At 47.6% G+C, this 26,781-nt stretch overlaps 1 protein-coding gene across 1 annotated transcript in view; it reads right to left on the bottom strand.

The window, feature by feature from the left end:
* Positions 1–26,781, bottom strand: part of SSH3 (slingshot protein phosphatase 3) — a 496,888-nt gene that overhangs the window by 91,863 nt on the left and 378,244 nt on the right. The window contains exons 12-13 of the mRNA XM_069628949.1: positions 19,025–19,225; positions 17,902–18,535 (exon numbers count right to left, since the gene is read on the bottom strand). Of these exons, the coding sequence (XP_069485050.1) occupies positions 17,902–18,535; positions 19,025–19,225 (835 nt within the window). The remainder of the gene's footprint in view (positions 1–17,901; positions 18,536–19,024; positions 19,226–26,781) is intronic.

The raw sequence follows: 26,781 nt of genomic DNA, 5'->3' as shown, positions 1-26,781 counted from the left end.
ATTAATGCCAATAATTACTCACCATAGAACAACCCTTCCAGCAATAAGGGCTTACCCCTGCATACATCTTGGCCAGCCTCTGCAGGGTTATTATGCCACTGTAACAGTAACCTGCAGTTATGCATTTTATATTGTACAGAAATTGTGGAAGATCATAACGCCTTATAAATGGTCACCCACTGCTCCAGGTTATTTTCCCATCTCAGGTCTTTTTCCCACGGAACATGCGTGTGTACCACCAACAGATGGCCTCTAGCCAGCAAAGCGACATCACCCGGCTACCAACCCGCTTGACCCCTGATGAGAATTTAGCATGGACTCAAAGGGTGTAAGCTGACGTTGAAGTTGCTTGTCCAATTGCGTGTCTAATAATGCCCCCTTTCATTGCAAAAACAACAATGTCTGTATTGGGAGACTAACTCATCTTTAGTTAGAAAATCCCCATCCTTCCACATCTGTCCTGCTCTGACTAACCAGCGTTCATATTGGGTCTGAAAGCATATAGGATCAACTATCAAATGTCTACTAGGGGGCCCAAATACAACTTAATGGGGGTGGCCAAGACGTAACTCCCCACATTTCAAGAGTGTTTCGCCACAGGGACCATAAGAACGTCAGCACAGAGTGTTCATGGATTCTACGTGGAAGAGACTTCTGGGGTACCCATAACCATTCTCCTAGCATTACTGGTGAAAAATTATAAGTTACTCCTTAGTCCCCTTTCCTCCATACTGCATGGCGTCCCTTCCAAGGGACAGGAGACAGAACCTTTTTCACCAGAAAAAACCTTCTTCCCCTTTCAATTTAGAGGCGCGCAATGGTGCGGCCCTGGGAGCATGTGCTGCCCTGACTCCACCCTCCGGCGCCACACCTCAGTCCCCATAGACGCGTCGACAATAGATTTAACATTGACTAATGACACCAGTTTTATTAGGGGGAGAATGGCAGCACGTATGGAGGAAAGGGGACTAAGGACTAAGAGTATGTTAGTCACTGCGGTGAGTAACTTATAATTACTCTTACGTCCCGGTCCCCTTTCCTCCATACTGCATGGGCGATTACAAGTGATTGTACCCCCAGGATGGAGAGGAGACCCTCCTTAAGCAAACAGGTTTCTAAGAACCGCCTGTCCGAAATCCGCGTCTGATCTAGAGCTGGCGACCAAACAGTAATGCTTGCAGAAAGCCGAAGGGGTGGCCCAAGTGGCCGCCCTGCTTAGGACTTGCCAGGGGACAGGTTGCTGGAATGCGATGGCCGTTACCTTGGCTCGAACCGTGTGGGCGTGCATGTTGGGCGGAACTGGCTTATGCTGTCCCTTGTATGCTTCCTTGATGGCCGAGACCATCCAACGGGCTATGGAGGCCTTGGAGGCCTGATACCCCGGTCTTGATCCGCCAAAGGTGACAAACAGTGCGTCCGACTTGCGGAAGCACTTGGTCCTGTCCAGGTAGAACATCAGGGCACCCCTGACATCGAGGCAGTGCAGAACTCTGTGCCTCGTCCTTAGGTTCAGCAAAAAACAAAGGCAGCACTATTTATTAGTTTAGATGGAATGCGGAAGTAACCTTAGGTAGGAATAATGGGTGTGTCCGCAGGACTACTTTATCCTTGTGAAACGTAGTACAAGGGCCTGAGGCGACCAGCGCCTGGATTTCGCTGACTGAGCCGAGGTGAGGCTGACGAGCGAGGCCGTCTTAATGGTGACCAACCTGATGTTCGCGGACGCCATCGGCTCAAGTGGCTTGTGCACCAGGGCACTCAAGACAATTTTGAGGGCCCATACTGAGTGTGGCCTCTTGATGGGAGGGTAAAGTCTGGCGAGTCCCATCAAATGCTTCCTGACAATAGGGTTAGAGGAGGAGAACACCTCCTCCTCAGTTTTGTAGGCCCCAATGGCTGCCAAGTACATGCAGCAAGTATCTACCTGCACACCCGAACGGGTGAGGTGTGCCGAGAAGGAGAGCAGATCGTCCAACGTACATGCAAGGTGGTCTATATCCGTAGAGTCTGCCCAGTGACAGAACCTGGTCCACTTGCTCTTATACTGGGCACTGGTAGCCTTGCTCCTTGCGCCCTGTATGATCTTTAGATTAGCCCGGGAAAGGCGGAGGTGTCCTAGCGTGACCTGCTCAGGAACCATGCTGTGAGGGCTAGTTTCCTCCGGCGCAGAGTGGATGACCCTGCCCACCCTGCTGCACTAGAAGATGTGCCGGGCCTGCCGGAAGGCAAATGGGTGGTCTTTCCGAGAGGTTGAGCAGCTCCGAGAACCATGGCCTGGCTGGCCACCATGGAGATATTAGAATGACGCTGAGGTGGCAAGACTCCTTGATCTTGCATATCACCCTGTGTACCTACGGTGTGGGTGGGAAGGCGTAAGCTGTCATGCCGTTCCACTGAATCTGAAAGGCGTCGCCCAGAGAGCTGGGGCCCTGCCCCTGTCAGGAGGCGAACTGCTTGCACTTCCTGTTGTCCCAGAAGGCAAAGAGATCCACCTGTGGGTGTCCCCATCTGCTGAATATATACTGCAGCACAAGGTCGTCGAGTTGCCACTCGTAGTTGTCCGCTCCCAGTCTGCTGAGCCTGTCTGCCTACAGGTTGGATTCCCCCAGGAGGTGGATGGCCCTGAGGTAGATGTTTTCCAGGGCCCATTCCAACATGCTGACTGCCATTCTGCACAGTGGAGGGGGATCTGGTGCCCCCCTCCTTGTTGACATAGAACATGCTGGTCGAGTTGTCTATCTAGCTGAGGCCAACCTTGCCCCCGATGACCGGAAGGAAGGCTCTGAGCACTAGCCAGATGGCCTTCAGTTCAAACCAATTGATGTGGTACTCCTGCTCCTACCGGGTCCAGGTGCCATGGATGCAGTGGTTGTCCAGGGTGGCCTCCCCCACCCCTCAAGGGAGGAGTCCGTAGTGATGGTGACCTATGGGGTAGGTTGCCGGAAGGGCTTACCTCTCCGCAGGTTGCAATCTCTGGACCACCATGTGAGGTCCAGGTGAAGAGAAGGAGGAACATTGACCATCTCCGCCTGAGAGCCCCGCTCCTGGTTCCAGGACACTGCGAAGTGCAGCTGTATGCTCCCCATTCTGAGTCTTGTGTGGGGACGGCCAATAGGACCGCTGCCATGAGACCCAGTAGGTGTTGGTACCACCAGGCCGACGTCACCTCTCTGCTGAGGAAGTGCGCAGTGGCCCTCCTGATGGCCGGGATCTTGTCCTCCAATGGAAAAACTCTCTCGTAGCACGTATCCCAAATGAGGCCGAAGGTGGTCAGTCTCTGCGTGGGCTGTAGCTGCGACTTCTTGAGATTGAGCGAAAAAGCCCAGATCGTTATAGGATCAGCTTAGGAAGTGTGGTGCACCGCTTCCGGAGATGAAGCCCTGACAAGCCAGTCGTTGAGGTATGGGTAGACGTGGTGGCCCGGAGGAGGGCCGCCACTGCGTTCATCAGCCTGGTAAAGACCCTGGGGGCCGAGTAGAGGCCGAAGGGGAGCACCTTGTTTTGGAAATGGTAGCCCACGATCCTGAATCATAGAAAAGAATGATGGGGCTTCCAGATCAGAACGTTTAAGTAGACGTCCTTCAGATCCAGGTCTCTCTTGCACAATGTCTCCGCTATTAAAGGTTGCGTAACCATCTTTAATTCTTGTAGAGGTAGAGAAAGGTTGAGGGTGGAAAGGTCCAGCACAACTCTCAGGCCTGCCTGGTTCTTTTTCTGAATGGTGAAAATCCTGGAGTAGAACCCCAAGCTCGCTGGGGGACTGGGACTTCCTCCACTGCCTGTCTCTCGACTAGCGACTGGATCTCTGCCAAAAGAGTTGCTGTCCCAATCTGTGGGAGTGGAGGGGAAGAGGGAGGAGAGGCCGTGATGGGTAGGCGGTACCACGTGGATACTACAGAGGATCCAGGGGTCCGCGAGATTCTGGCGCCAGAAGTGTGCATGGAGAGCAAGACTGCCCCCCACTGGAGACACGTGGACCTGGAGGGGCGTGTCATGCCTTCTTTCCCTCTGAGGCTGTTGCGGAGGAGGGGACTGGAAAAAGCCCTTCCCCCCCTACCCCCTTTTTGTTGCTTGCGCCGATGTTGGAAACGGACAAGGCCTGCTGAATTACTTAGGCCAAAATGTCATCCGCAAACAATGCCAATTTATATTCCCTGACAAATGTTACCATTCAACGTATCTTGTCATTTTCTCGGGTGATTTGAGCTAACGGCTCCAGAACAAGAGCAAAAAGTAAGGCGACAGAGGGCAGCCTTATCTAGTTCCTTGGCTCAGGGTAAAAGAATGCGAGGCCACTCCATTGACCCCCACCCTAGCTCTGGTATTACAATATAATGCACGTGACACCATTATCCAGCATGAGCCAAGACCTACGTTCTGTGTGACTGCGTACATGAAGAGCCACTCAACGCGGTCAAATGCTTTTTCTGCGTCGATCGCCACCAGGGTAGGACTACAATCGTGACCATCGACAGAAGCAATTAAGTTATTATCAGAGCCCGGACGACCCTCGATATACCCTACTTGATCGCTATGGACAAGCTGAGGCAATGCCATACTCAATGTATTGGCCAAAATACTAGCATAAACCTTAGCATCGACATTGAGGGGAACTTGGTCGATATGAACTACATTCGATCTCATCTCTCCCCTCTTTTGGAATCACTATTATACAAGCTTCCGTAAAGGAATCAAGAGCAAGTCCAATATTCATTATGTCATTGAAATGTTGCGTCAAAAAGGTTGCCGGGACCCCACTACATGCTTTATAGAAACCTGGAGTAAAACCATCTTGCCCCGGGCGGAACCTGCCTTCAAGTGCGAAATCGATGCAAGCACTTCTTCCACCTTAATTGGAGTATTTATTTGCTCCAAATCTCCCTCCTTCACTGCATTGAGTGACACTTTTGCTAAATAATTTTCAACTCTGCCATCTGTGGCTGTCATTTCCGTAGTGAAAAGCAACTCATAGAACTGGGCAAATTGCCGTAGGGTTATTTAGTACCTCCCCTTTCTCATCTTTAATTTTATAGACTGTCCTGTCTGCTCTCTGCCCCCGTAATCTAGCCACAAACAATGTAAGGGCTTTATCACTTTTGTCATAACATTTTTGTTTTAGGTGCCCGAGTTGGTTTAGTGCCTTCCCCTTCCAAATATCGTTTAGTATCTTCCTTAGCTCCCTAATATTTACTGGAACTTCACTTGAAGAGTGCTGGCTTCTTTACTCCTGATTTCTTTCTTTAATGCGATCTCCCACAACAATCTGACCCTCTTTTGAAACATCCCCGTGCTATCAGTAATCCCAAATCTTAGTTGTTTCCCAGACTATGTTCAAGGGGAGGTCTCCCATATCATTCCAGATGAAAAACTCACTAGTTTCCTAATTAAGGGTCTCCCTAAAAATTACATTTTTATATAAATGATCATTGCAGATCCACCTCCGATCCATCAGGACTCCTGGGCCAATATCTAAATCAAGGGTACACATATCGTGATCTGACCACCCTACTAACTCAATAGACAAACCCGTTATGATATATTCTTTTGCTGCCTCTAAAAAAATGTAGTCTATACATGAGAGCGTCTGGTGTGGAGAGGAGTAAAAGGTAAATGCTTTAGTTTGTGGGTGCTTCGATCCCCATGTGCCTATCAAGAAATAGTCCCGCAAAAAGGATATGAGGTGTTCTTTTTCTGGTCTGGCTTGGGGAGTAGCTCTCAACCTGAATGAATCCCAGTCTAGAGACGTGCCCGCAACCACATCAAAATCGCCCCCACAAATCAACATGCCTGTTTTCCACACATCAAAAAAAGCAAAAAGCTCTCTGCTAAAGGGAATCTGCAGTTGATTGGGGGCATAAGCGGGACACAGTGACTGCCCTATCGCGTATTGTACCATTAACCACTACATACCGATTGTCACCATTCCTATGGATCTGTGTAACTTGGAAACCTAAAGATGCTCAGGAGAACATAAACTCCCCTCCCTCTTTCTTCTGAGGGCCCGATGCCCAGATTCCCCCCCCACCCCCAGCTGGTTCCCTTTCAAGGCAAATTCTTCCCCCTCATTAAATTTGGATTCTTGTACAAATAACACGTCTAACCAGGATAGAAAAAATTCTGTCATCAGCATCAACCTTTTTTGTGGCGAGTTAATGCCTTTTAAATTGAGCAACCCAAACCGAATCATTTTAGTCGCCATTATCATAATCAAGGTCGGTTCTATGCTTCATCCGGTCCAACCATGCACACCTGCCCCATGTCCAACCACAATGCCCCATACCATTACCACATATCTGCGCGATTGTGCCACTCTCGCTGCACCCTTCTTCCTCCATGTGCTGCAAACCCCTTGTGGACCCCTCCCCCCAAACTCTAACCCCCCCCCCACTAGGGAAACAAGAACCGTTATTCTCTTAAAGACGAAGATGCCCTGAAACAACTATAGGGCCACATTATGAGGAACCCCTCGCTACACAAACTTCAGTAGCCATCATGAAGTTTACATTTACATAAGCGCTGCATATGTATTCCCAGTCCCGATGCAATCTGCTTAGAACAAAATACACCAATTCTTCTGGGAGTGGGCTTCTATTGGTAGTTTCCTCAGCAATTCAACAATCAAATAGCGCTGGAAAATCTGAACTACACCCAGCTGTAAATCAAAGAATAAAAGAGAACAGGACACTGTACAAATCCCATCCCTATGCAATCAATGTTAACAAGGATATCAGAGTGTTGAAATCTTTCCATTTTCTAGTTCCAGAAGCACGCCCTCTCCTTGGCCTGGAACCCTTCGCGTTCCAGTTGATTCTGAGGAACGTTGAGATTCCTCTCCATCCACACCTCTTGCTTCCGATCTCAGTCTCTGTAAAACCCTGCTTGCCTCCTCTCCAGACGCAATCCAATATTCTTCATTGCAATGCTCAAAAAACAAGAAAGGGAACCCCCATCTATAAGACATTTTTTGTTCCTGCAAGCACATTGTCAGGGGGCGACAGTCCTGCCTTTTGGATAGTGTGTTGGCCGACAAGTCCTGGTAAATTTTAACGCGTGAACCTTCAAAGTCAATATATTCCCTTTCTCTCGCTCTTTGTACTATTTTCATTTTGTAAGGGAAGTGGACACATTTGGCCGGAACCGACCTCAGACCATTTGTGGGACCTCTGCCCCTATGAATCCTGTCAAATTCTATATCTGGTGTCAAAGCAGTCTCAAAAAGCGAGTTGACTAGGGCTTTCATCGGTCTTTCCAGCGTGGTGGGCGACTCATCCAGCGTCTCAGACCCATTATATGAATGTTGGACCTCCTTTTACTATTTTCAAAGTCATCTATCTTTGCTGCTAGGTCTATATCTCTTTGTTCTAGGTCTTGAAATAACGCTTCTGCTTTCATATCCACCTGATCTGTGGACAACTGGTTATTCTCCAAGGTTTCTAATTTGTCCTCAACCTAGTTCATCCTATTTGTAGGTCTGTCGCTGTTAAGCTGCTCTTCATGGATCTAATTTCAGCAAACTGATATCGGCCTTCGTTGTTACTTCATTGTCTTCCCCAGGAATACTCGGCCAGTCTAAGGGAGGTGGCTGCTGCATTTTTGCTTTAGTAAGGCGGAAGCCTTGCAGCTTCACCGCTGTGATCGGGTCCAGTTTAGCTCAGTTCGAAGCACAATGTTAGCCTAGCAATATTTTTGTTGGCCCTCTCTGCATCAACCTGGTCTGTTTCAATTCCCGGGAATAGACGTTCAAATAATCAGCATTTTCACTATTGTGTTTCTTGCAGTGTGGGCATACTACCCCACTCCAGCCCAATCAAGCGCGCTTCACAGTTCGCCGACGGCTACGCTATGCTCAATGTGCTGCCCTCTTTTCACTGAAACCCATTACAAAGATAGCACCTAGGTCGTAAACAGTGCCGCTGTGTATGAATATATACTGTCTGTGGGGCACTACTGGAGGCAAGCTGGATCCTCTTTCACGTTGAAGGAAGCACAGCGTTGTCAACGTTGGCCCGGGGAGCTGTCCCTCAATGCCTTTCCTTGGTGTTCTAGGCCAAATAACTAGCCATCCACACCATCCTCCATAATGTTCACACCACAGTTCTGCCCTCTCTAATGGTCCCACCTCAAGAGGGGCGTCACAGTTAATGCTCCATAAGAGATTGAACTAGTCAGCTCGATAGCTCTAAATCCCTTCTGGCCTCCAAACGGGCTCCAGATGTGAAGGGCTTTGTTTCATCCAAGCACTTTGCCGCCAGTGAGCGGCAATGGAAGCCGTTCACACTGTCCAAATGCACCTTTCACTTGCCTCTCTTTGCCGTCGCTTTCATCCGTGCTCAGACCTTACCAAGCGATGTCACTGCTGGTGAGTGAACCGAAGCAGGAACGCCAACTACTCCCACATGCCAGCTTTTCCATGTCCCTCCGTCGGGTAGGCCAGGGATGGTCTGGGCTGCGTTCAGGCAGCCCAAGTATTCCTGATCTTGGCTCACAGCAAAAAGGTGGCAGGCAGTCGCCACAGGGCTCCGATGTCTTCAAAGTGCATTGCTCATGGGGAAAAACCACAACAAGCCACCATTCTATTGCTTTAGGCGAAAGACGCATGTTTGAGGGGCACAGACACAACCATGCAGAAAAGGAGAGGAGCTTGCAACCCAGAGGGGCCAGTGCCGCAAGGACAATGCGAGGGGTGCTCGTGCTCCAAAGCGTTCGTCTCAAGTGCACGTAACTGCAACGACCAACCCAAGCAAAGCTCCACATGTAAAAACATTAGAAAAGAGGACGCCATAACTAGGGAACTGCAATGAAGCTGACGGAACCAGTGGCACATCCAACAAGTGAAGAATAAACACATGGGAAAGAAAGAAAAGTAGTCAACAAAAAAAGAAAAAAAAAAGCAGCAAGTAAAATATATTTCACCATGCAAAATGTGCCAGGCTCCGCTGTGTTCGTGACACACACAGGGCCTTCCAAAATGAAATGGAGAGCCTGGAAAAAGTGTTTTTACAGCATTTAAGGGCCAAATGTGCAGGAAATGTAGGGATGGACAGGAAATTCTTCCTACGTATGCACTGTTTGCGATACGTAGGACAACGTCCATATGACACATTACCTGGGTTTGAAGATTGTGAATGAGTGAGTGAAGGAGTAAATGAGTTGGAGTATGCGTTGAAGAAACTTGATAAGCACTTCAACCCCAAGGTGAGCACTATACTAGAACGATGCAACTTTACGATGTGCGAATAAATATCGGGCGAAAGTATTGAAGAGTATATCACGGCTCTCAAGGAACTCACTGGGAACTGCAATTTTAGGAATATGTTTGATGAGCACATCAGGGTTCTGTTTATGGTGAAGTGTAATCAAGACAAGGTGAGAAGAGAACCACTATAGCTAAAGGATGATCCTCCTCTAGATGAGGTGATTATGACAGCAAAAAGGATAAAACATTCCTTGAACTGTGCCTGAGAAAGAATGCAGTTAAGGAAGGGATGAACATAGAAACAAGTATGTGTGTGAAAAGGAAACAAAGAAAGGATAGCAAAGAAACCCACAATGAGATTGGATGGATGGGGAGGGAGGGAGAAGGAGTCATAAATGAGAAAACATGCAACCGGTGTGGCAGCAAAGGGAATCTTTAGGGAGCACCTAATTGTCCTGGGAGGAAAGTGATATGCAAAAGGTGCAATCAGTGAGGACACTTTCCTAATTATTGTAAACATGTCAATAAGAAAAGCAATAACTTGGTGAATGAAGAAGCACAAATAGAAGAGGATTCCGAAGACAGTGATAGTGTTGTGGGGGCTGACATATGTCGCATAAGTGTTGTTGGGGAGAAGTGTGATAAGAGCCCCATTGCTGAGGTGGAAGTCAACGGTGTGCCTATACACATAATGCCAGACTCAGGGGCCAAGGTGTAACTCATTTCAAAGGATGTGGGGGGAAAAAACGTTAGGAGAGAGGAAGGAAAAACATGCCCCCGGACATCAGTCCGGGAGGCTACAACATGGATAAAATCGAAATACTAAACTACTTCATAGCAACTTTACAATTCAAAGATAGGGAAGATGTATGTGACCAGGAAGGGAGCTGCATTGTTGAGCTGGAAGGAGCAAAGTAAACAGAAAATTAGGTTGAAGTGCTAGTCGTCTCAGATAACTTTGACATTGCACCAGAAGTGGTGAGGTATCCTAAGATATTCTCTAACACTGTGAAAATTAAAAGGGATGGTGCACAAAATTGTTTTAAAGGAAAAGGCTATAACATTTGTTTATTCATTCATTCATCCTTTCACCATCATTTTGGTCCCAATGCGCTGTTGGATGAATGTCCTCAGAGGGACCACAGTTCAAATTTGGGAGAAGTTGGGAGGTGGTATTATGCGTGTCTGTATTTCATGCATTAACATTATGCGAGTGGCCAAACCCTGCTAGTCACCCATGTCTGAATGGCGTGAGGATGGGGGCAGCAGAGGTAAACTATGAACTAGGCAGGGGTGGGTTGTGTTTAAGGAAATAAAGAATGATCTGAGAAGCTACAGTTCACATTTTTGTTACAGGTAGCTTCGTTCTAATGGCAGAGGTGTTGTGCAGTAGTGTTTGTGTTATATAAGAGTGCAGGGAGTGTGGAATGAGCCTGTGCTGCCCTCTAAGTTACAAAGCTGCAGTGTGCGAGGGGAGAAAATGGGTTAGCTGTGCAAGAATGTGGCTACCATTGACTTACCAGAGGAGAGACCTCACAGCATGGACAGCTCCCGGATAGGGGTATTGGGGGATAAGCCGGGGGGGTGGGGAGGGGACGGAGGAAGAGTATTTTCCTTTGTTCCTCCCCAAGTTGGTTATGTAAAAGTAAAAAATGCAAATAAAAACTTATTGGAAAAAAAAGGCTACCTTACACAATTAGGCTAAATGCAAAATATGGCTGACTAACACAGTTTGGCTAAAAGCAAGGCAAGACTACCTTACAGAATTACGCTAAATGCAAAGCATGGCTACCTTACACAAGTAGGCTAAATGCGAATCTATGGAAGCCGAGATCAGTACCTATGGCATTAAGAGAAGTGGTGGGGAAGGAATTGAAAAGGTTATGTGATAATGGAATAATAGAGCATGCAGGAGCAGTAGAATGGTTGTCTCTGTTAGTAGATGCAAAGAAACCTAATGGCGATGTGAGGCTATCTGTGGATTTGCATCAGGTAAACAAATGTGTGGCAGTGGGAAGACATCCGTTGCAGAATATGGGAGAGTTATTAAGTTTGATTGGAGATGGTAAGGTATTCCCACAACTAGATTTGACATCTGTGTATCAAGTGGAATTGCATCCGAAGTCAAGGAAATGCACTGTGTTCATATCTCATGTAGGGGTATTTCAGTTTCAATGCATGCCTTTTGGATTAGTTTCCACCACATCGATTTTCAAAAAGGCAAAGTACAAACTGTTCAGGGATGTAGGAAACATCCGTTTCCAGGACAATATAATGGTTTGTGGAAAGGATGTGACGAAACAGGACTAGACGTTAGCAGAGGTGTTGGGAATATTGAGTGAGGGAGGCCTCACAGTAAAGAAGGAAAAGTGGGTCTTTAGAAGGGAAGAAATAGTGCATCTAGGGCGCTGGATATCCAAGTGGGGTGAGACCAAAGGATGAGTTGGTAAACACTACGAAGGAGATTAAAGCGCTGAAGTCTAGGGATGACGAATATGTTGAGAGGCAGAGCAGAGTTTAAGTGGGATGACAAATGTGAGCAAGAGATGAAAGCCATAAAAGCTGAAATTGATTTAGATGGCCTGTTTCGACAATTAAATACTAGAGATAAGACAATCACTATGGATGCGAGTGATACTGGTTTAGGGACTATTTTGTCACAAATAAGGAAGGATGGAAAGGAAGTGGCCATTGCGCACGCTTCAAGGATTTTGAAGGGAGCAGATATTCTGTGATAGAAAAGTAAGCTTTTGGGTGTGTTTAGAGAGGTTTCAAAGTTTCATGTGTGGTAAGAATATCACTGTGAGAATGGATCACAAACTGTTTGAGGTGGTGTTTGAGAACAAAGGTATGGAAAAAGTTTCCAGCAGACTTGCAGGATGGGTGACACACATGCAATGTCATGATTTAAAGGTAGAGGCTAGTGCCTGGTAGACGCAATATATTTGCTGATCGCTTGTCAAGTGTGCGCGTTGAAGTGAAATGTTGTGGAGAGGAGGCAGAGTGGAATGAGCAAGCATATGCCACACACAATGGGATGAAAGGGAGACGTTGGTGGGAGGCTGAATGGGAAAATTACGTGGTCAAGGAGGTAAAGGATTATGTGAAGGGAAAGTGGCCCAGGAAAGCTAGATTACATGAGGAACAGAAGAGATTTTGGGCAGTGAGAGATGAGCTTATTGTAGAGAACCATTGACTGAATCTTCTGGTAGGGCGGTGACTATGAATGGGCTGAGGGGCAAACTGATTAACATAGCTCACAAGGGACATATTAGAGTGACAAAACCCAGAGAATTGTTGAAGGCGGATTACTGGTGGCCTGGTTTGAACAAATATGTGGAGCGCAGACTTTTATTGTGTGCGAATTGTAGTGATTCAGGGAAGGGGCTTGTGTCTAGAGAGCAACCCTTGGTTATTCCGAAGCAGCAAAGGGAGTGTTGGAACATCTTGCCCTAGATATTTTAGGGCCCATAAGAAAGGGGTCTCAAAAGTATGTTTTGGTGGATTTGTTTTCACGATGGGTGGTAGTGAAGGTGGTAAAAGCGACAACAGTATGTAATGTGGAAATGTTTCTGGAAGATGTGTTTGCTAGGGAAAGGTATTCCGATAGTATCTTGACTGAGAATGAACCTCAGTTTGTTGGTAAAGGGATGAGGACATACTTGGAGAGAAATGGGATTAAACACAAATGTACTGCCTTGCATCATTCACAGATGAATGTAGTGGTGGAAAGGGTGAACAGGTGTCTCATGGAGGGAGTGCATATGGAAGAGGGAAGTGGTAACAGTTGGAAGGATGAAATGTATGAAAGGGTCAAGGCACTGACAAGTGGCACATACTATGACGGGAGGTATTCTGTTTGAGTTAATGAGGGGAAGAAAAGCTAACGTGAAAGTGTGTCTTCCACAGCTCAAGAAGTGTGGGTAAAAAATAAATCTGGATGAGAATGCGATGGAGAGGCGAGTGGTGCATCTTAAGGTAAAAGCAAAAGAAAGGTATGATAAGGCAAAATGTGTCAAGAGGATTTTGATTAAGGAGGGAGATATGGTTAGAGTGAAGAAGGGACTTGTGAGGAAAAAGATGGGAGTACAATTTGGTTTTCTAAAGAGATTTAAAGAGGTGCAGAGTGGTGCGATTAGGTTGGAGAATGGACAGTTGTGAAACCTGAGAAGGGTGGTGAAGGTGTAATGTAAAGAAATGTAGGAACGAAGGGTTGAGCATGTATACAGTTAGTCTATATGAAAAAGTATCAGGGCGTATCCAAGCAGAGAAACGAAAGGTTCCACATGTATACAGTTAGTGCAAAGGTTACATAAAGAAAATAGTATACGGAAAGGAGATGTGTTCTAGCTTAGGTTATGATGTAGATGTACCTGCTCCATGGTTGCATAGAATTTTCTTGTAGAATGTGTGTGTGTTGGGTTCTAGTTAGAGCGGTTGCGAAAGAAGACAGTGAGCAGCATGGCAGAGACATTTACATGATACTTAAAGTGTCTGTAGAGCCCTTACCTTTCTGGCGAGTCATTTACTTTACAAATAGATCTGATGTGTAGGCAAGTTTCCAGTGATTAGGGGTCAATAGGGAAAATGAACAGAAACTAGAGTGGGTGCAGGGTTGCTTGGGGACTTTTAGTTGGAACTGGGATTGCGACAGAAGGCGTAGGTTGGGGCGTAAAGAGAAATAAGGGAACAGAGGTAGGGGGAGCAAGACTGAAGTCATTTGAAAATGATACACAGAAAGTGAATCATTCGACAAGATTCAAAGGATAGCCAGGAGAGGGACTTAAGAGGGGAAAGCTAGAGTTACGGGGAGAAAGATCACAGAACATAAGGGAGCAAGATGAGCGATCAATAAAAAAATGAGGCAACAGTCGAGAGAAAAATCAAAGTAGCTTTAAAGATATTTTACAGTTGGAAACAGGAGCTAGCAATGTTGGAAAATGCATGGGGAAAAAGAAAAAAGAATCAAAGAGGACACCCAGTGTTAGGAAAGATTGTATGCAGTACCCTTTGGGTGCACTACAACCCTGACCTCCTGGCAATAGGAACCCAGCCTTTGGTACAAGTCTGTACTACGCAGGTTGGTAGCGTGATTGAGCAGCCAGGCATATCTCAAGAGGGGTCAATGTGCGCTGTAGGGGAGTTACACAGAGATTCACAGTGCCAAGTTTTGAAACAAACTCTTATACACAAGGTTTCTTGATTAAACAATTATTAATTTATTTAACAGTCAGTTAGAGAAGCCTTCTTCAGAAGGGGGCAATATAATAATAACACATATACACTCCAAAATGAATGCACACTTAATATTTCTAAATCAGTAAGTACCCTTTTGGGATGGCACACAGACACTTCCTACACCCTCAGGTGACTTTAGTAACTAGGACACTGGACATTAATATACCACTGTTTGCATTTAGAATCAGACTTAGGAGTAAGTCAAAGGAAAAAGGTTATTAGAACAAAACAAGAGATCACACAAATATTCTGAAGCAGGTAAGTACTTTTGGTACCCCCCCAATGCAAAGTTAGTTAACCCCTTCCTGGAAGGAAGACCAGACCCCCAATGTCAGAGGGAAGAAGAGTCATTCAGGGAGCCAGGCTAGGCCAAAGTCCTTTGGGCAAAAGTCTAGGTGAGCTGAAGCATTTCTTGCAGGTAGGTAAAAGTCTTGCAATGTTTTAGAAGTCTTTGCAGAAAAGAAGAAATCAAAGTAGGGTCACAAGCTGATTAGGCTTGTGAGGTAAATAAGCTGCTAGCAACTCTACAGGGCAAGCCAAACTAGTCTCGGCAGAGAACAAGTAAGGTTAGAACAAGAGGTAAGTTCTCTTAGACTGTACAGTACCTTAGGTTAGAAGAAAAGGTCTTTGGCTGGCTTCTGTTCCTGTGCAGCTCTGCAGATTCTGTGTTCCTGGGCCTCAGTTGTGGGGACAAGAGGGAGGACATCTGGTGGACTCCTGCACTGCAACGGGACGGGCGGCGGCAGAAAAGGACCAACTTCTATTCAGTGGCACTTCGCGGTTTCAGCTAATCACGTCTAAGCAAATAACACTGTGGACTCTGGGCTTTCCTTGCATCTGGGGTCCAGCACTCTGTTAGATGGCTCAGGCTCGGTCAGTCCTGCTTCCTGGGAGTACGGAGGATCTTCCTGGAGCTCTTGGCCAATTTAAAAGCTTCACACACAATCTGGTGTTCCTCTCCCTGGCTATTCGGTTCCAGCAGCAACTGCAGTGGAATTTCAACCAGCTCTGAGAGGATGTCCAGGTGGCTTACTTTGGAGTTGATTGGTCCCACCGACTCAAGGGGAGAAGTCATCCTTACAGGGCTTCTCTAGTCAAAACGAACCAACAGTCCAGGAGTTGCTTCAGGCATCCTCAAGTTCTACTTTGGATTCCTTCGTCCAGTGGTCGACTCTGCCTTCCAAGTCAAAAAGCCTCATCTTTTATGCAGGTTTCTCCCATTCATTCCAGCATCACTGTCAGTCCTCCAGCAGGGTGGCTGTAATTGCCGGACAGCCAGCCTGCCAGACACCCTCGAGCCAGAGGAGGGCTTCACTCGTGAATCCCGCCAAAGACAAAACGAACAAAGGAACCAAACCTGGTTTGGCGCGCAGAGTAACTCTAGAAGGACCTTTCCAAAAGGAAATGGCGAAAAAAGAAGACTGGGACCATTTTGACAAAAATGGCACCATTGGGTGCTTTACTGCAGCTGCGAATGCAGCCCGCGGCAAATGCACACCACAGTAGTTAAAAGTAAACCACTGCCACCAGCCATTCATCGAGGAAAGGGTAACAAACATTTTACATGAGCAGCTAGACAAAGGGGATACTAAGTAACCCCTCCAGTACCCTACTGTAAGAGTGTTTGTGCTGGGACTAGAAAGTTGCAATGCAAGTAAAGTCAATTTCACTTCATTGCTCTTGGAAACAGTAGTTTATCCAAGAGAAGGTATTTAAACCTTGGGGAAATCTGAAAGACTTCCCTGTGTCACTGCACTGAAGGTGCTGTGTGACACAATGTAAAAGATGATGCCTATGGAGTTTGTCAAACTCCACAACCAAAAGAAACACAGAGTTCAAATCACATTAAAAATATATGAGAGAGTGGGAAAAAAGGGTCTCACTTTCTCCAGGTAAAAAATCAAAGTGCTAGAATCCAGCAAAAGAACTGGGGGTCTCTAAGGTAGAGAGGAATTAGCACATTTTTGAAAATTCTCCCCAACACCCACATTTTGAGCAGATGTTGAGAAAGAGAGGGCAGTGGGAGGAAAGAGAATGGAGGGGAGAGAAACATAAGCAGGGATGGTGTAAACAGAAAAGAACAGAATATCAGTTTTTGAAGCATTAAGATGTTGACAAGGCAGGCCGAGATAGTGGCATGAAGAGTCTTGGAAAAGGAAGAAAATGAAACAAAGATCTGGTGGTGTTGGTGTAGAAATGGTAAGAAAGCCAGAAGGAAAAGACACTAGAAAAAAAAAAAAGGGGGCGAGGGTAAAGGGAAAAGAAGGGAGGGGCCAAGACCGAGTTTTGAGGAACACAGTGCAACACTGGGCAAATAGGGCGGTTTTTACCACACCAGGAGACAGAAAAAGAACGATCAGACAGATAAAAGTTTAATTAGTGAAAGAGCACCAGAAAAACACAGAGTGCGCAAGGCAGACAAGAGAATAGTGTGATCCCTTATCAAAAGCAGCAGAAAGATCAAGAAGATTGAGAATAGAGGAGAGCCTAGAGTAGGGAGCAGATGGAATCGAATGGATAGACTGAGCAATGCGTTTCTGTGGAGTAGAGTGGGTGGAAGCCATATTGAGAATGAGGAAGAAGAGAATGGTGGTCAAGATAGGATGTGACTTGCAAATAGACTGCACACTTCAGAATCCTAGGGAGATGGGGCAGAAATTGGAGGTAAGATTAGAGTTGTGTTTTTTCAGTAGAGGCAGGATGACAGCAAAGTCAGGTGGGAGTACAGCAGAGAAAATCGACAAATTAATGAGGGAAGTCAGAAAAGAGTGCAAGAAAAGATAACTTGGTGATGAGCAGAAAGGGAAGGGGGTTCAAGAGGGGAGGTAGAGGAATGAGCTGTAGAACGGTAGAAACAGGTGTCATTCAGTAGGAGGCGTAAAGAAGGTCAGAGGACGACACAGCAGGAGGAAGAGCGGAGGGTTGTTGGAGTTCAAGAGAGATGAGCGTAACAGAGCAATTTTGTTAATGAAATAATTAGTACTGGATGTATACACATCTGTGGCAGTGTCCATTTGCCTGTCTGGTGGAACTCCTACTCTCGAAGTATTGGGCATGAATGCAACTGTGCCCCTCTCTCCATCCAGCAGTCACATTCTCTTTGTGGACCCTCACACAAACACGCATGCACCCCACAGAAAGCCATCTGTGATGATACTGTGCTATCAGGCCTGGAACACCAACTTTTCACGAATGCCGCACCCACGTAAGCATGTGGTGAACCTTGCGTGACGCTCTCCCTCCTGGAGCCAGTGTTTCACAGTTGCTCCTGATCTGCTGTGACGCTAACACTGTCGTCACAGTACTACAGACAAGCAGCTGTGCCAGTGCTCCTCGTCTGGCCAAAAGTAGCCCTGCTCTCCTACGTCTAGATGCACACACAGCTAGCCATGCCAGTGTTCCCTTTCTGTGGCCTGCCTCACCCCTCCTTTTCAATAATGAATTCATTCAGGGAAATACCCACTCACCTCTCCAAGTGCACCGTTGCTGTTGTTGGTATTCTCTGCTGGCGATCGTGGTGGTGTCTCCTGATCAACACTCCCCATCTCGCTGATGGATCTCATCACTGACCACAAGTTGATTCTCTGCCGGCGGGGGGTGAGAGGTGACTCTGGCACTGCTAAGGCTGAAGGTGGCCCTGATGCTGTCTCAGTGCCCCCTAAATGACTAATAACCTCTTCAGCATTAGAGTCATCAGAGTGGTTTCCTGTCCCACCCTCCTCTTCCACTGTCCTTTGGATGCAGATGGTCGGCTGGGACAATTCTCCCAACGAGGCAGGCAGCAGTTGCTCAGCTTGATGCTTAGGGGATGCCACAGCCAGGAAGTCCAGCTCTACCTCCAGGGGGCGAAAACAGTAGGGAGGTGATTTTAAGGGCTGATTCTCTTTATCTGCCTCATCCATTTCCTCCTCGCTCTCTTCTTCCTCCTCACTCGCTTCTGAGCTCCCCTCTTCCTCAATAGGGCTAGGCTTTTCGTGGCCCTGTTGGGTCTCATTTGGCATATCATCATTGCCCTTAGGTGGTTGGTGGGTTATCAGTCCTGGGCTGTCCGACTGATTGTACTTTGTCTTCAGCTCCCATAGATCATTGTGACGTTGCTTGCTACAGAAAGAGACAAAACATTAATAGATGGTATGGATCAGTGCCTGCAAATGACTTGTGTGATCTGGCATTAACAGCTCACATGGAGTGAACCCAGTGATGGACATTTCACTCCTCAGCCATACTACAAGAAAAACAAGGATCATCAACAACCAGTCTTTTTTCCTCTGCTCGGACATGGTCTCATACAGATTAAAGGTCTCCAGGGTCCAGCCAGTAACTCTCCTCAGACACCCTTATCCTACAGTTGAAGGGCCTAGCATATGCCTTTGTAAAACTTGCAATCACACAAGCAGAGGGAATCCAGGACACAGCCTATACTTCTCCTCAGTCATACATACAGTGTGACTCTAGAGCCAGGCTTTACATCATCTCGGACATGTTATTCAGATTAGGGAATCCAGGACCAACTTCAGTCATACAGTAGAAATCCAGAACTAGTCCTTCTCCCTCTCAACATGCATTGCAAACCATTCCCTGCCCTCTTACCTTGCATCCAGAATTCCCTGGTAGATTAAAAGTTGCTTCATAAAGCCCGGATTTGGGTTCACAATAGACCTCTTCTCCTTCACATATCGAAGTGCTTCATCCAAGCTCCAGCCGTACTCTTTCATGGCATAGGCTATTACTGTTGAGCCAGAGCGACTGACACCCATTTTACAGTGGACCAAAACACGGGAGTTCTGCTTCCTGTCAACCAAAAATCAAATGGTCAGTATGGCAGTTCACTGCCACTGACATCAACAACCTCAGAATTAAATTAAACCTTTTGTGAATAAAACACAAGGTTCACCAGTATAATCTTTCCACTACGGTGTGTGGAATTCACTTGTGACTTCAGGGTTGGAGATATAAGATGTTCAATGTGCTCTACCCGAGCTTTCACAGCATCTTAGGTTGAGCCCAAGTAGACCACTTACACATAGTAAGTGGTCTACCAAGAGCTCACATGAGGTTTAAGCTACTTACCTGTAACTATTGTTCTCCAGCATGGGTCTGGCATGGATTCACATGCTCATGAATATTCCCAATCGTCAGGATGGCAATCCTCATTAAAATAAAAAAACAGTATCACGTTCACTTTAAAACTGTATTTCTCCTCAAAACCAATCACTGTCCTCTGGTTCATACTGCCAACATCCAATGACACTCCTCTCCCTAAGCCACACCCCTGGAGGCAATCTTCAGATATGGTAGCAGGTAAAATGGCAGTATGAACCAAGAAGCACCACAGAGGGGGAAGGAGGGAGGGTTTGTATGTCAATCCATGCCAGACCCATGCTGGAGAACAATAGTTACAGGTAAGTAACAAACCTTCTCCAGCATGGGGTCTGGCATGGATTCACATGCTCATGAATAACGATTATACAGTACTACATATACACGACCACCAGAGGTGGCAAGGGTCAACAGAAACGAATTTCACCTCTGGAACAGACTCACCTCAAACAAACAGGTTGCCTAGCACCGTTTGGCTGACTCAGGACTTCTCCCTGGAATCCCCGTCGATGCAGTAGAACCTTGTGAAGGTGTTCATGGACCTGCACGTAGCAGCCCTGCAGATGTCGAGCAGGGGCACACCAGAGAGAAACACTGTTGTAGCTGCAATGGTTCTGGTGGAGTGAGCTCCCAGGCGGCCTGTCAGCGGCCTGCTAGCCAGTAGATGACAGTGCATGATGCAGCCGGAGAGTCACATGGAGATGGAAGCCTTCGAAAAGGCCTTTACCCGATTTACAGGTCCAAAGTTGACAACTGAGAAGTCTTCTGAAAATCCTTTGTATATGCCACGTAGAATTTCAAGGCAAGAGAAACATCCAACGAATGTAAAGCCCTCTCCTCCGGCAACAACGGATTCGGAAAGAAGACAGGCAGTACCAAAGGTTTGTGGAGGTAGAATTCTGACAGCACATTTGGCATAAAAGTGGGTTGTGTACGCAGTACCACCCTTGAAGCATGGAAAGACAAGTAAGGCTGCTTGCAAGACAGGGCCTGAATCTCCCGGACCCGCCTGGCCAAGGTGATAGCCACGAGGAAAGCCATCTTCCACGAAAGAAACTTGAGTGGAGCCCGATGCATCGGTTCGAAGGGCGCTCCCATGAGCTTAGTCGGCACAACAATAAACTCCCAAGCTGGGGCAGGAACTTTCACCGGCGGGAAAGTCCTGAGAGACCACAGGGAAGGTCTGCCCGGAGACCTGGTGTACCTGGATACAGCGGAGAGATGCACCTTAATAGATGCATGAGCCAGTCCCGCTTAGGCCAAAGAAAGCAAGTATGGCAGAAGTTGCAGAGCCATGGCCCGCAGATGGGTAATCTTCCTGCACCACAAAGAGAAGCGTTTCCATTTATGTCTGTAGCACTCAACGTTGACGAGGCTGTGGCGCTGGTCCTTACATTCTACAGGTAAAGCATAACCTCCAAACTCTACGGCTGCAGGAGCCATGCCCTCAGGTTCAGAGACTCTGGGTCGTGACGCAGAATCAACGCTTCTTCTCTGGCAAGAAAGTCCAGGGACAGCGGTAGCCTGATGGACAGAGCCACTGACAGGCATATTAAGTCCGGATACCAGATCTATATCGGCCACGCCGGGGGGTGACAAGTGTCATCCTGCAGTAGCATAGAGTGTGTTGATCAAACGTAGGAGGAGTGGAAATGGACTATCCCTCCCATGGGACCGAAAATGCGCCCCCATCCTCCCCCCAAGCTCTTCAGTTGAGGGAACCTGCTGGCGAACCTCTGGCCCTTGGAGTTTGCCGCCATCGCAAAGAGATAGATCTGGGGTCGTCCTCATTTGTCAAACAGCAGATCCGCCTGGTCCTGGTGAAGCTCCCACTAGTGGCAAGAACACAGTTCCCTGCTGAGCGATGGTGTTCTTGACTCCTGCCAGGTGAAACAGAACGAGGAACATGCCCTGATGAATGGCCCATTGCCACAAGTCCTGGGCCTCTTTGGAGAGTGCCGGAGACTGGGTCCCCGCTTGCTTCCGGATGTAGAACATGGTTGTGGTGCTGTCTGTGAAGATCCTTAATACCTGGTCTTTCAATGACTTTAGAAAATACTTGAGTATCCAGAATATGGCCCGAAGTTCCAGGACGTTGATGTGTAGGTCCTTTTCCTCCAGTAGCCAGAGGTCTCAGGCGTGCAACTGTCTGGTGTGGACTCCCATCCCTCTAGAGTCATCCGTGGTGACCGTCTCATGGTAAGGAGGAACCTGAAACGGAGCTCCCTGGACGAGAAGCTGCTGAACATCCCACCACTGCATCGCCCGACGGAACTCTTTGTTGAGAGAGATCTTGTCCGTAAAGTTTGCCGATACTTTCATTCACCTCCATCCAGGAACTCCTGCAGAGGTCTCATGAGCAGTCTGCAGAGGCGAACAAGGTTTATACAGGAGGACAACATGCCCAGAAGAGACTTGGTAGATCGCACCGTTGCTGCCTGGGCCGACAAGCGTTTGTATGGTTTTCACCCTCTCCTCCGAGGGAGACGCCAAGCACGTCATAGCCTTGAGTCATGCACCTAGGACTAGAGCGTTCTGAGATGACTTCTAGCAAAACGTTTGATAGTGTAAGGAAGGCATGGTATTAACAGTAAGACAGGTACATGTGACCACAGTTCAAGGGTGTTTATTGAACTTCCAAAAAAGGGGTAGAAAAACCCCATCTAATCCTAAATCTATAGATGGGAGCAAGCTACGCCCATCAAATAATAATAAATCAGTCGTAGTGGTATCTTGTCAAAATAAAAGGGCCTATAGTAATAAACCTATTGCTAATCCTGATCTCTAAAAACAAATAGTGTGGGGAAACAATGTTACGAAAAGAAAGAAGTGTTCACAAAATTATTTGTCAGGACGTTCAGGCCGTTGGCCTCCCTTCCCCACGTTTTTAGCACGGGTTAAGGCGGTTCACTCAAGCTTAGCACAGTCTCTGGCTTCTCTAGCACCAGGATACAGTTCAATCATTAGCATCAGGGCCTTCAGTGCCCGAGTCTTATCTTTCAAAGTCTTTCTTCAGAGGGCCTGATGCAACAAAAACACAATAAGTTATTTTCCTCTTTCAGATCAAGTACTCAATTTCTTAGGCGATTCACCATTCACCCCGGATGCCCCTCAGCCTGGCTCACATCCGTTTAACACAAAGTTCTTCACCTTGGATCTCCCTCATCCTGGCTCAGATCCTCTTTATACAATGTTCGTACAATAATCTCTCTTGGGTGACTCACGGTTCACCCCGGATTCCCCTCAGCCAGGCTCAGATCATTTTTAACACAATTAGTCTCCCTCAGCCAGGTTCAGATCAATGTCAATTTCACATGTAAATTCTTAACACAAACTTGCTTTAACAAAAATCTCTTAGCTGATCTTCCTTTGCTGGGCTCAGATCATCTTCATTTACTTTCTTTATATTCTTACTATTGAAGACTTTTGAATGTGCCCAGGGTTTTGATTGACCTGGTGCAGAAACACTATTTCACAATTCCTTTTCTTGTAACATTTGCCACCTCTCAGTCGGATATCTAACAGACTTTTGAATGAGCACCTACGAGGTGCCAGACCACTGTCTATGGTATCGTATCTTGGCTTCAAAGTTCAATCACTCATCTGCTGTTTAATCATGTGTGCATCGTTTGCCACATACACCTCAAACACTGTTCTCTTCAGTTTTCACTATACAATGTTGCTGCTTGCAACCTTGGCTTCAACACAGACCGGTCTGGTATCAACCTCCCCAACTCATTGACTGTGCTGGCTTTACTGGTGCTGCTTTGCTGTAGGAGCCAAGGACAGTACCATGGAGGCAAACAATCCTCCTCGCCTCGACTATCGATGCGGGAGAGCCCCGGATACCTCTGACACACAATGCAGGTTTCTTCAACTTTGATTCCGGGTGTTATGTTTCTTATTCACCAAGGCTCATGAAAGTAACAGTCTTTCTCTGAAAAGGTCAAGGGCACTTTGCTCCATGTAGCCCTCTTCGGTCTTGTCATCTTTCTCCTTGTATTAAACTGCCATGTTGGAACTGCTGCGCCCTTGTGTGTTTTGCCTTGCTCTGCTTTTTATCCATGTGGGGGAAACGTGATGGAAGTCTTGTGTGTGTAATGATCAGTAATTGCTTGACCCTGCCAGAGGACTAGCGGGTGAGACACCTTCAGGTTTCTCACAATAGTTTATGGAGAACCTCAGCTCCATCGGCAGATGTACTGTCCTCACTGTGTGCTTGCTTGACAGGGACCGAGAGCGGGCACGCACCAGCCAGTCGGCCAGGTAGGGGTATACCTGGATGCCCTGCCGATGACAACGATGTGGCAGGCACTTCGTAAACACCCTTGGTCGACTTCAGGCCGAAAGACAGAGCCTTGAACTGGTAGTGCTGAACCTGAACCACGAATTGCAGGAACATGCAGTGTTTCCTTTGAATGGGGATGTGGAAGTAGGCGTCTTTCAGGTGCAATGACATCAGACAATCTCACTGCTCCAGTTGGCCGAGCACGTGCTGCAACATGACCACCCGGAACTTTTGAGAGTAAGTACTTGTTGAGGCAACATAGATCCAGAATCGGCTTCCAAACCCCATTCTTTTTTCAAACTAGAAAGTATCTGGAATATACTCCAGAGCCCCAGAGTCGCCAGGCGACGGGTTCTATTGCCCCTTTCCGTAATATGGACTGCACCTCCTGTAGAAGCTGCAGATCATGTAGTTCTTGTCGCTGAATTGGAGGGATATGAGGACACTTGCGTTGGAACTCCAAGGTATGCCCCTGTCTGTGAGCGTCCAGCACCCATCTCTCTGTGGTGATCTTTTCCCACATGCTGACAAACTTTGCCAGCCGGCGTCCCACTTGGGTGTGTAAGTGGGGGCCTGTGGCCACGGCCAGTTCAGGCCTGCTTGCAGGGAAGTGTTCTACCTTGCGGACGACGCCGCCGCCGCTGAGCTCCGCTTAATTGATAGCGACCCCTGTACGCTTCAGTGGAAGAGCACGAGGGATTTCTGTAAGGGGTATTATAACCCTTTGAAGAAGACCTTTCTGGCTTTCCTCTGGATGAGCGAAAGGATGAGGACCGTCGCTGCTGCAAGGTTCCCAGGGAACGTGTTGTCTCTGTGTCGGTCTTTATCGCCTGCAAAGACTTGTTGACTGCCTTTCCAAAGAGATTTTCCTTGTTGAACGGCATATATAGCACCGCTGTCTGCGTCCTGGCGGAGGTTAGTAGCCTTCAACCAACCTTGACGGGGCAGAGACACCCTCTCCGCTATCTGGCGAAAACCTGTGTCTGCAATGGCGTGATACGAGGCCACTTCACCCTCCTGAAAGAGTTCCAGTGCCTCAACCTTCTTATCTCGGGTAGGGAGTGCAGGTTAGGGCCCAGCTTGTACCAGCGTTCCCGGTCATAATCAGACAAAATGGCTAGGCCGTTCGCTGCCTTGATGGTAGAGGCTGCCTTGTAAATTATCCTCTTGCCCACTGCATCCAGCTTCTTCCACTCGGAGGTACGATGGCTGCCGATGACTGGTTCACCAAGCGTTTCCTAGCTGCGGCCGAGACCACCAAATCCAGCGAGGGCTGAGATCGTAGGCACCTGGGCGCCGAGTCGGGTACCCTGTACTTCTTTTCCAGTCTTTACCATCATGTGTTGGGGCTGTACTTGGATTCTTTATAAGGGCTAGGCCCTCTTCCCAGATGTTGTCCAGGAAGGGAACGGACATGATGCTCTTCCTCCTCGACTCGCGTCGGTACAGGAAGCCCTCCTTCTCCTACGGAAACAGTTCGGAGTCCCTCGAGATGACCAAATGAAAAGATCCAACTTTGTCCAGAGGGTAGGCCCTATCACGCTCGTACACGTGCGTAGTCTCACCGTTCGATGCAATGAAATCGTGGTCTTCGTCTGTACCAGTAGCCGTGGTAGCTGTGTCAGTGCCTGTGTCCGTGTGTGGATCTGGAGTTCCGGTAGGAGTCTTGTCGTGACAAGGTGGTGGTGGCAGGGGGGTAGGGGGGCAGGGTTGGATGATGCTGAGGACAAACGTGCCTCCCTTTGACTTTCTCTTCCCTGGGCAGAGTTATTTATTTAATTATTTGACTGAGACCTAGAGGAAATTCCAATGTGTTTTCCGTTGTCATGCATACTGTAAACAGCCAATATGCTCAAAAAATTGTAATCTGTCAAACCCCTAGTCCATAGATTATATGAATTGGAATGAAAGGTGTGATTGATGAATGAACAATCCTATGAATGTTTTTATGTTATGGTTTTATGTAACTATTAAAGTGATTTACAATTTTGTATTCATCGGACTCAGTCAAATAATTGGCTCACTAAAGGTTTGTGGGACTGTAGAAATATAAAACAGTTCTATTGCACTTTCACCTGTGTCATCGACAGGCCGTAGAGAGAGGGGTAGTCAGTTTGGTTTGTTCCTTGTTCTTTCCAATAAACCTCCCTGTTTACATATCTGACCCCCCCCCCCCCCCCCGAGAACAAAAAAAGTTGGGAGGACCCATTTAGATTACTACATTTTTCCTGGAGACATATGCAACTGTGCTTAGACAGTAAGTCTACTGATCCCTCTGGCCTCAAAAGATGTACAAAGCCTCGACAGTTCCACGAAATAAGAGAGAAACTTCAATGGTTCTGTATGATTCGCGGGAGGGCTTCCAGAAGTGTTTTGAGAGCTTGTTGTATTTCAGCCAACGCAGAATTTTCCAGTGCCACCAATTTGGGTTCATTGGCTGTGGGGGCATGTATGTCAATGGCCTCTGGTTCCTCATGTGAGCCGCAGCAGAGCGAAGGCCAGGAGCAAAGGCCTAGCTCGCTCTCAGCGGCTCGGCTGCGAGGGGACTTGCACCAGCTGACACGCCGTGCATCCCATGCCCTGCACCTCGTAGCGCAGGAGCGCGCGAGAACAGCCGCCGACAGAGCCACCCACCGCTCTTATCCCACCCACGCCTAACTGAAGCCATCCGGATCTCCAGGACTCCCGAAGCTGCCTTTCGCCCCCACTGCCCCAACCGCCAACCACGAGGAGCCGAGACTCCAGAAATCGAAAATGGCTGCCACGGCCGCTGCCATGACTACCATCCGGCAACAGGAGGAAGCCAATGGCCATCGGTCCACCCACCAGGCCCGCCCCTCAACCCCTGCGTTATATGGGCTGGAGGGACACCGACAGGCGAAGCCGCAGCAGAGCGAAGGCCAGGAGCAAAGGCCTAGCTCGCTCTCAGCGGCTCTCCGCTGCTCGACCGCGCAGACCG

This window comes from Ambystoma mexicanum, chromosome 12 (assembly GCF_040938575.1).
Source record: "Ambystoma mexicanum isolate Mex_15411 chromosome 12, UKY_AmexF1_1, whole genome shotgun sequence".
NCBI classification, from domain to species: Eukaryota; Metazoa; Chordata; class Amphibia; order Caudata; family Ambystomatidae; genus Ambystoma; species Ambystoma mexicanum.
The sequence above is the reverse complement of the archived record's forward strand: the minus strand, read 5'-3'. Positions and strand labels throughout refer to the sequence as shown.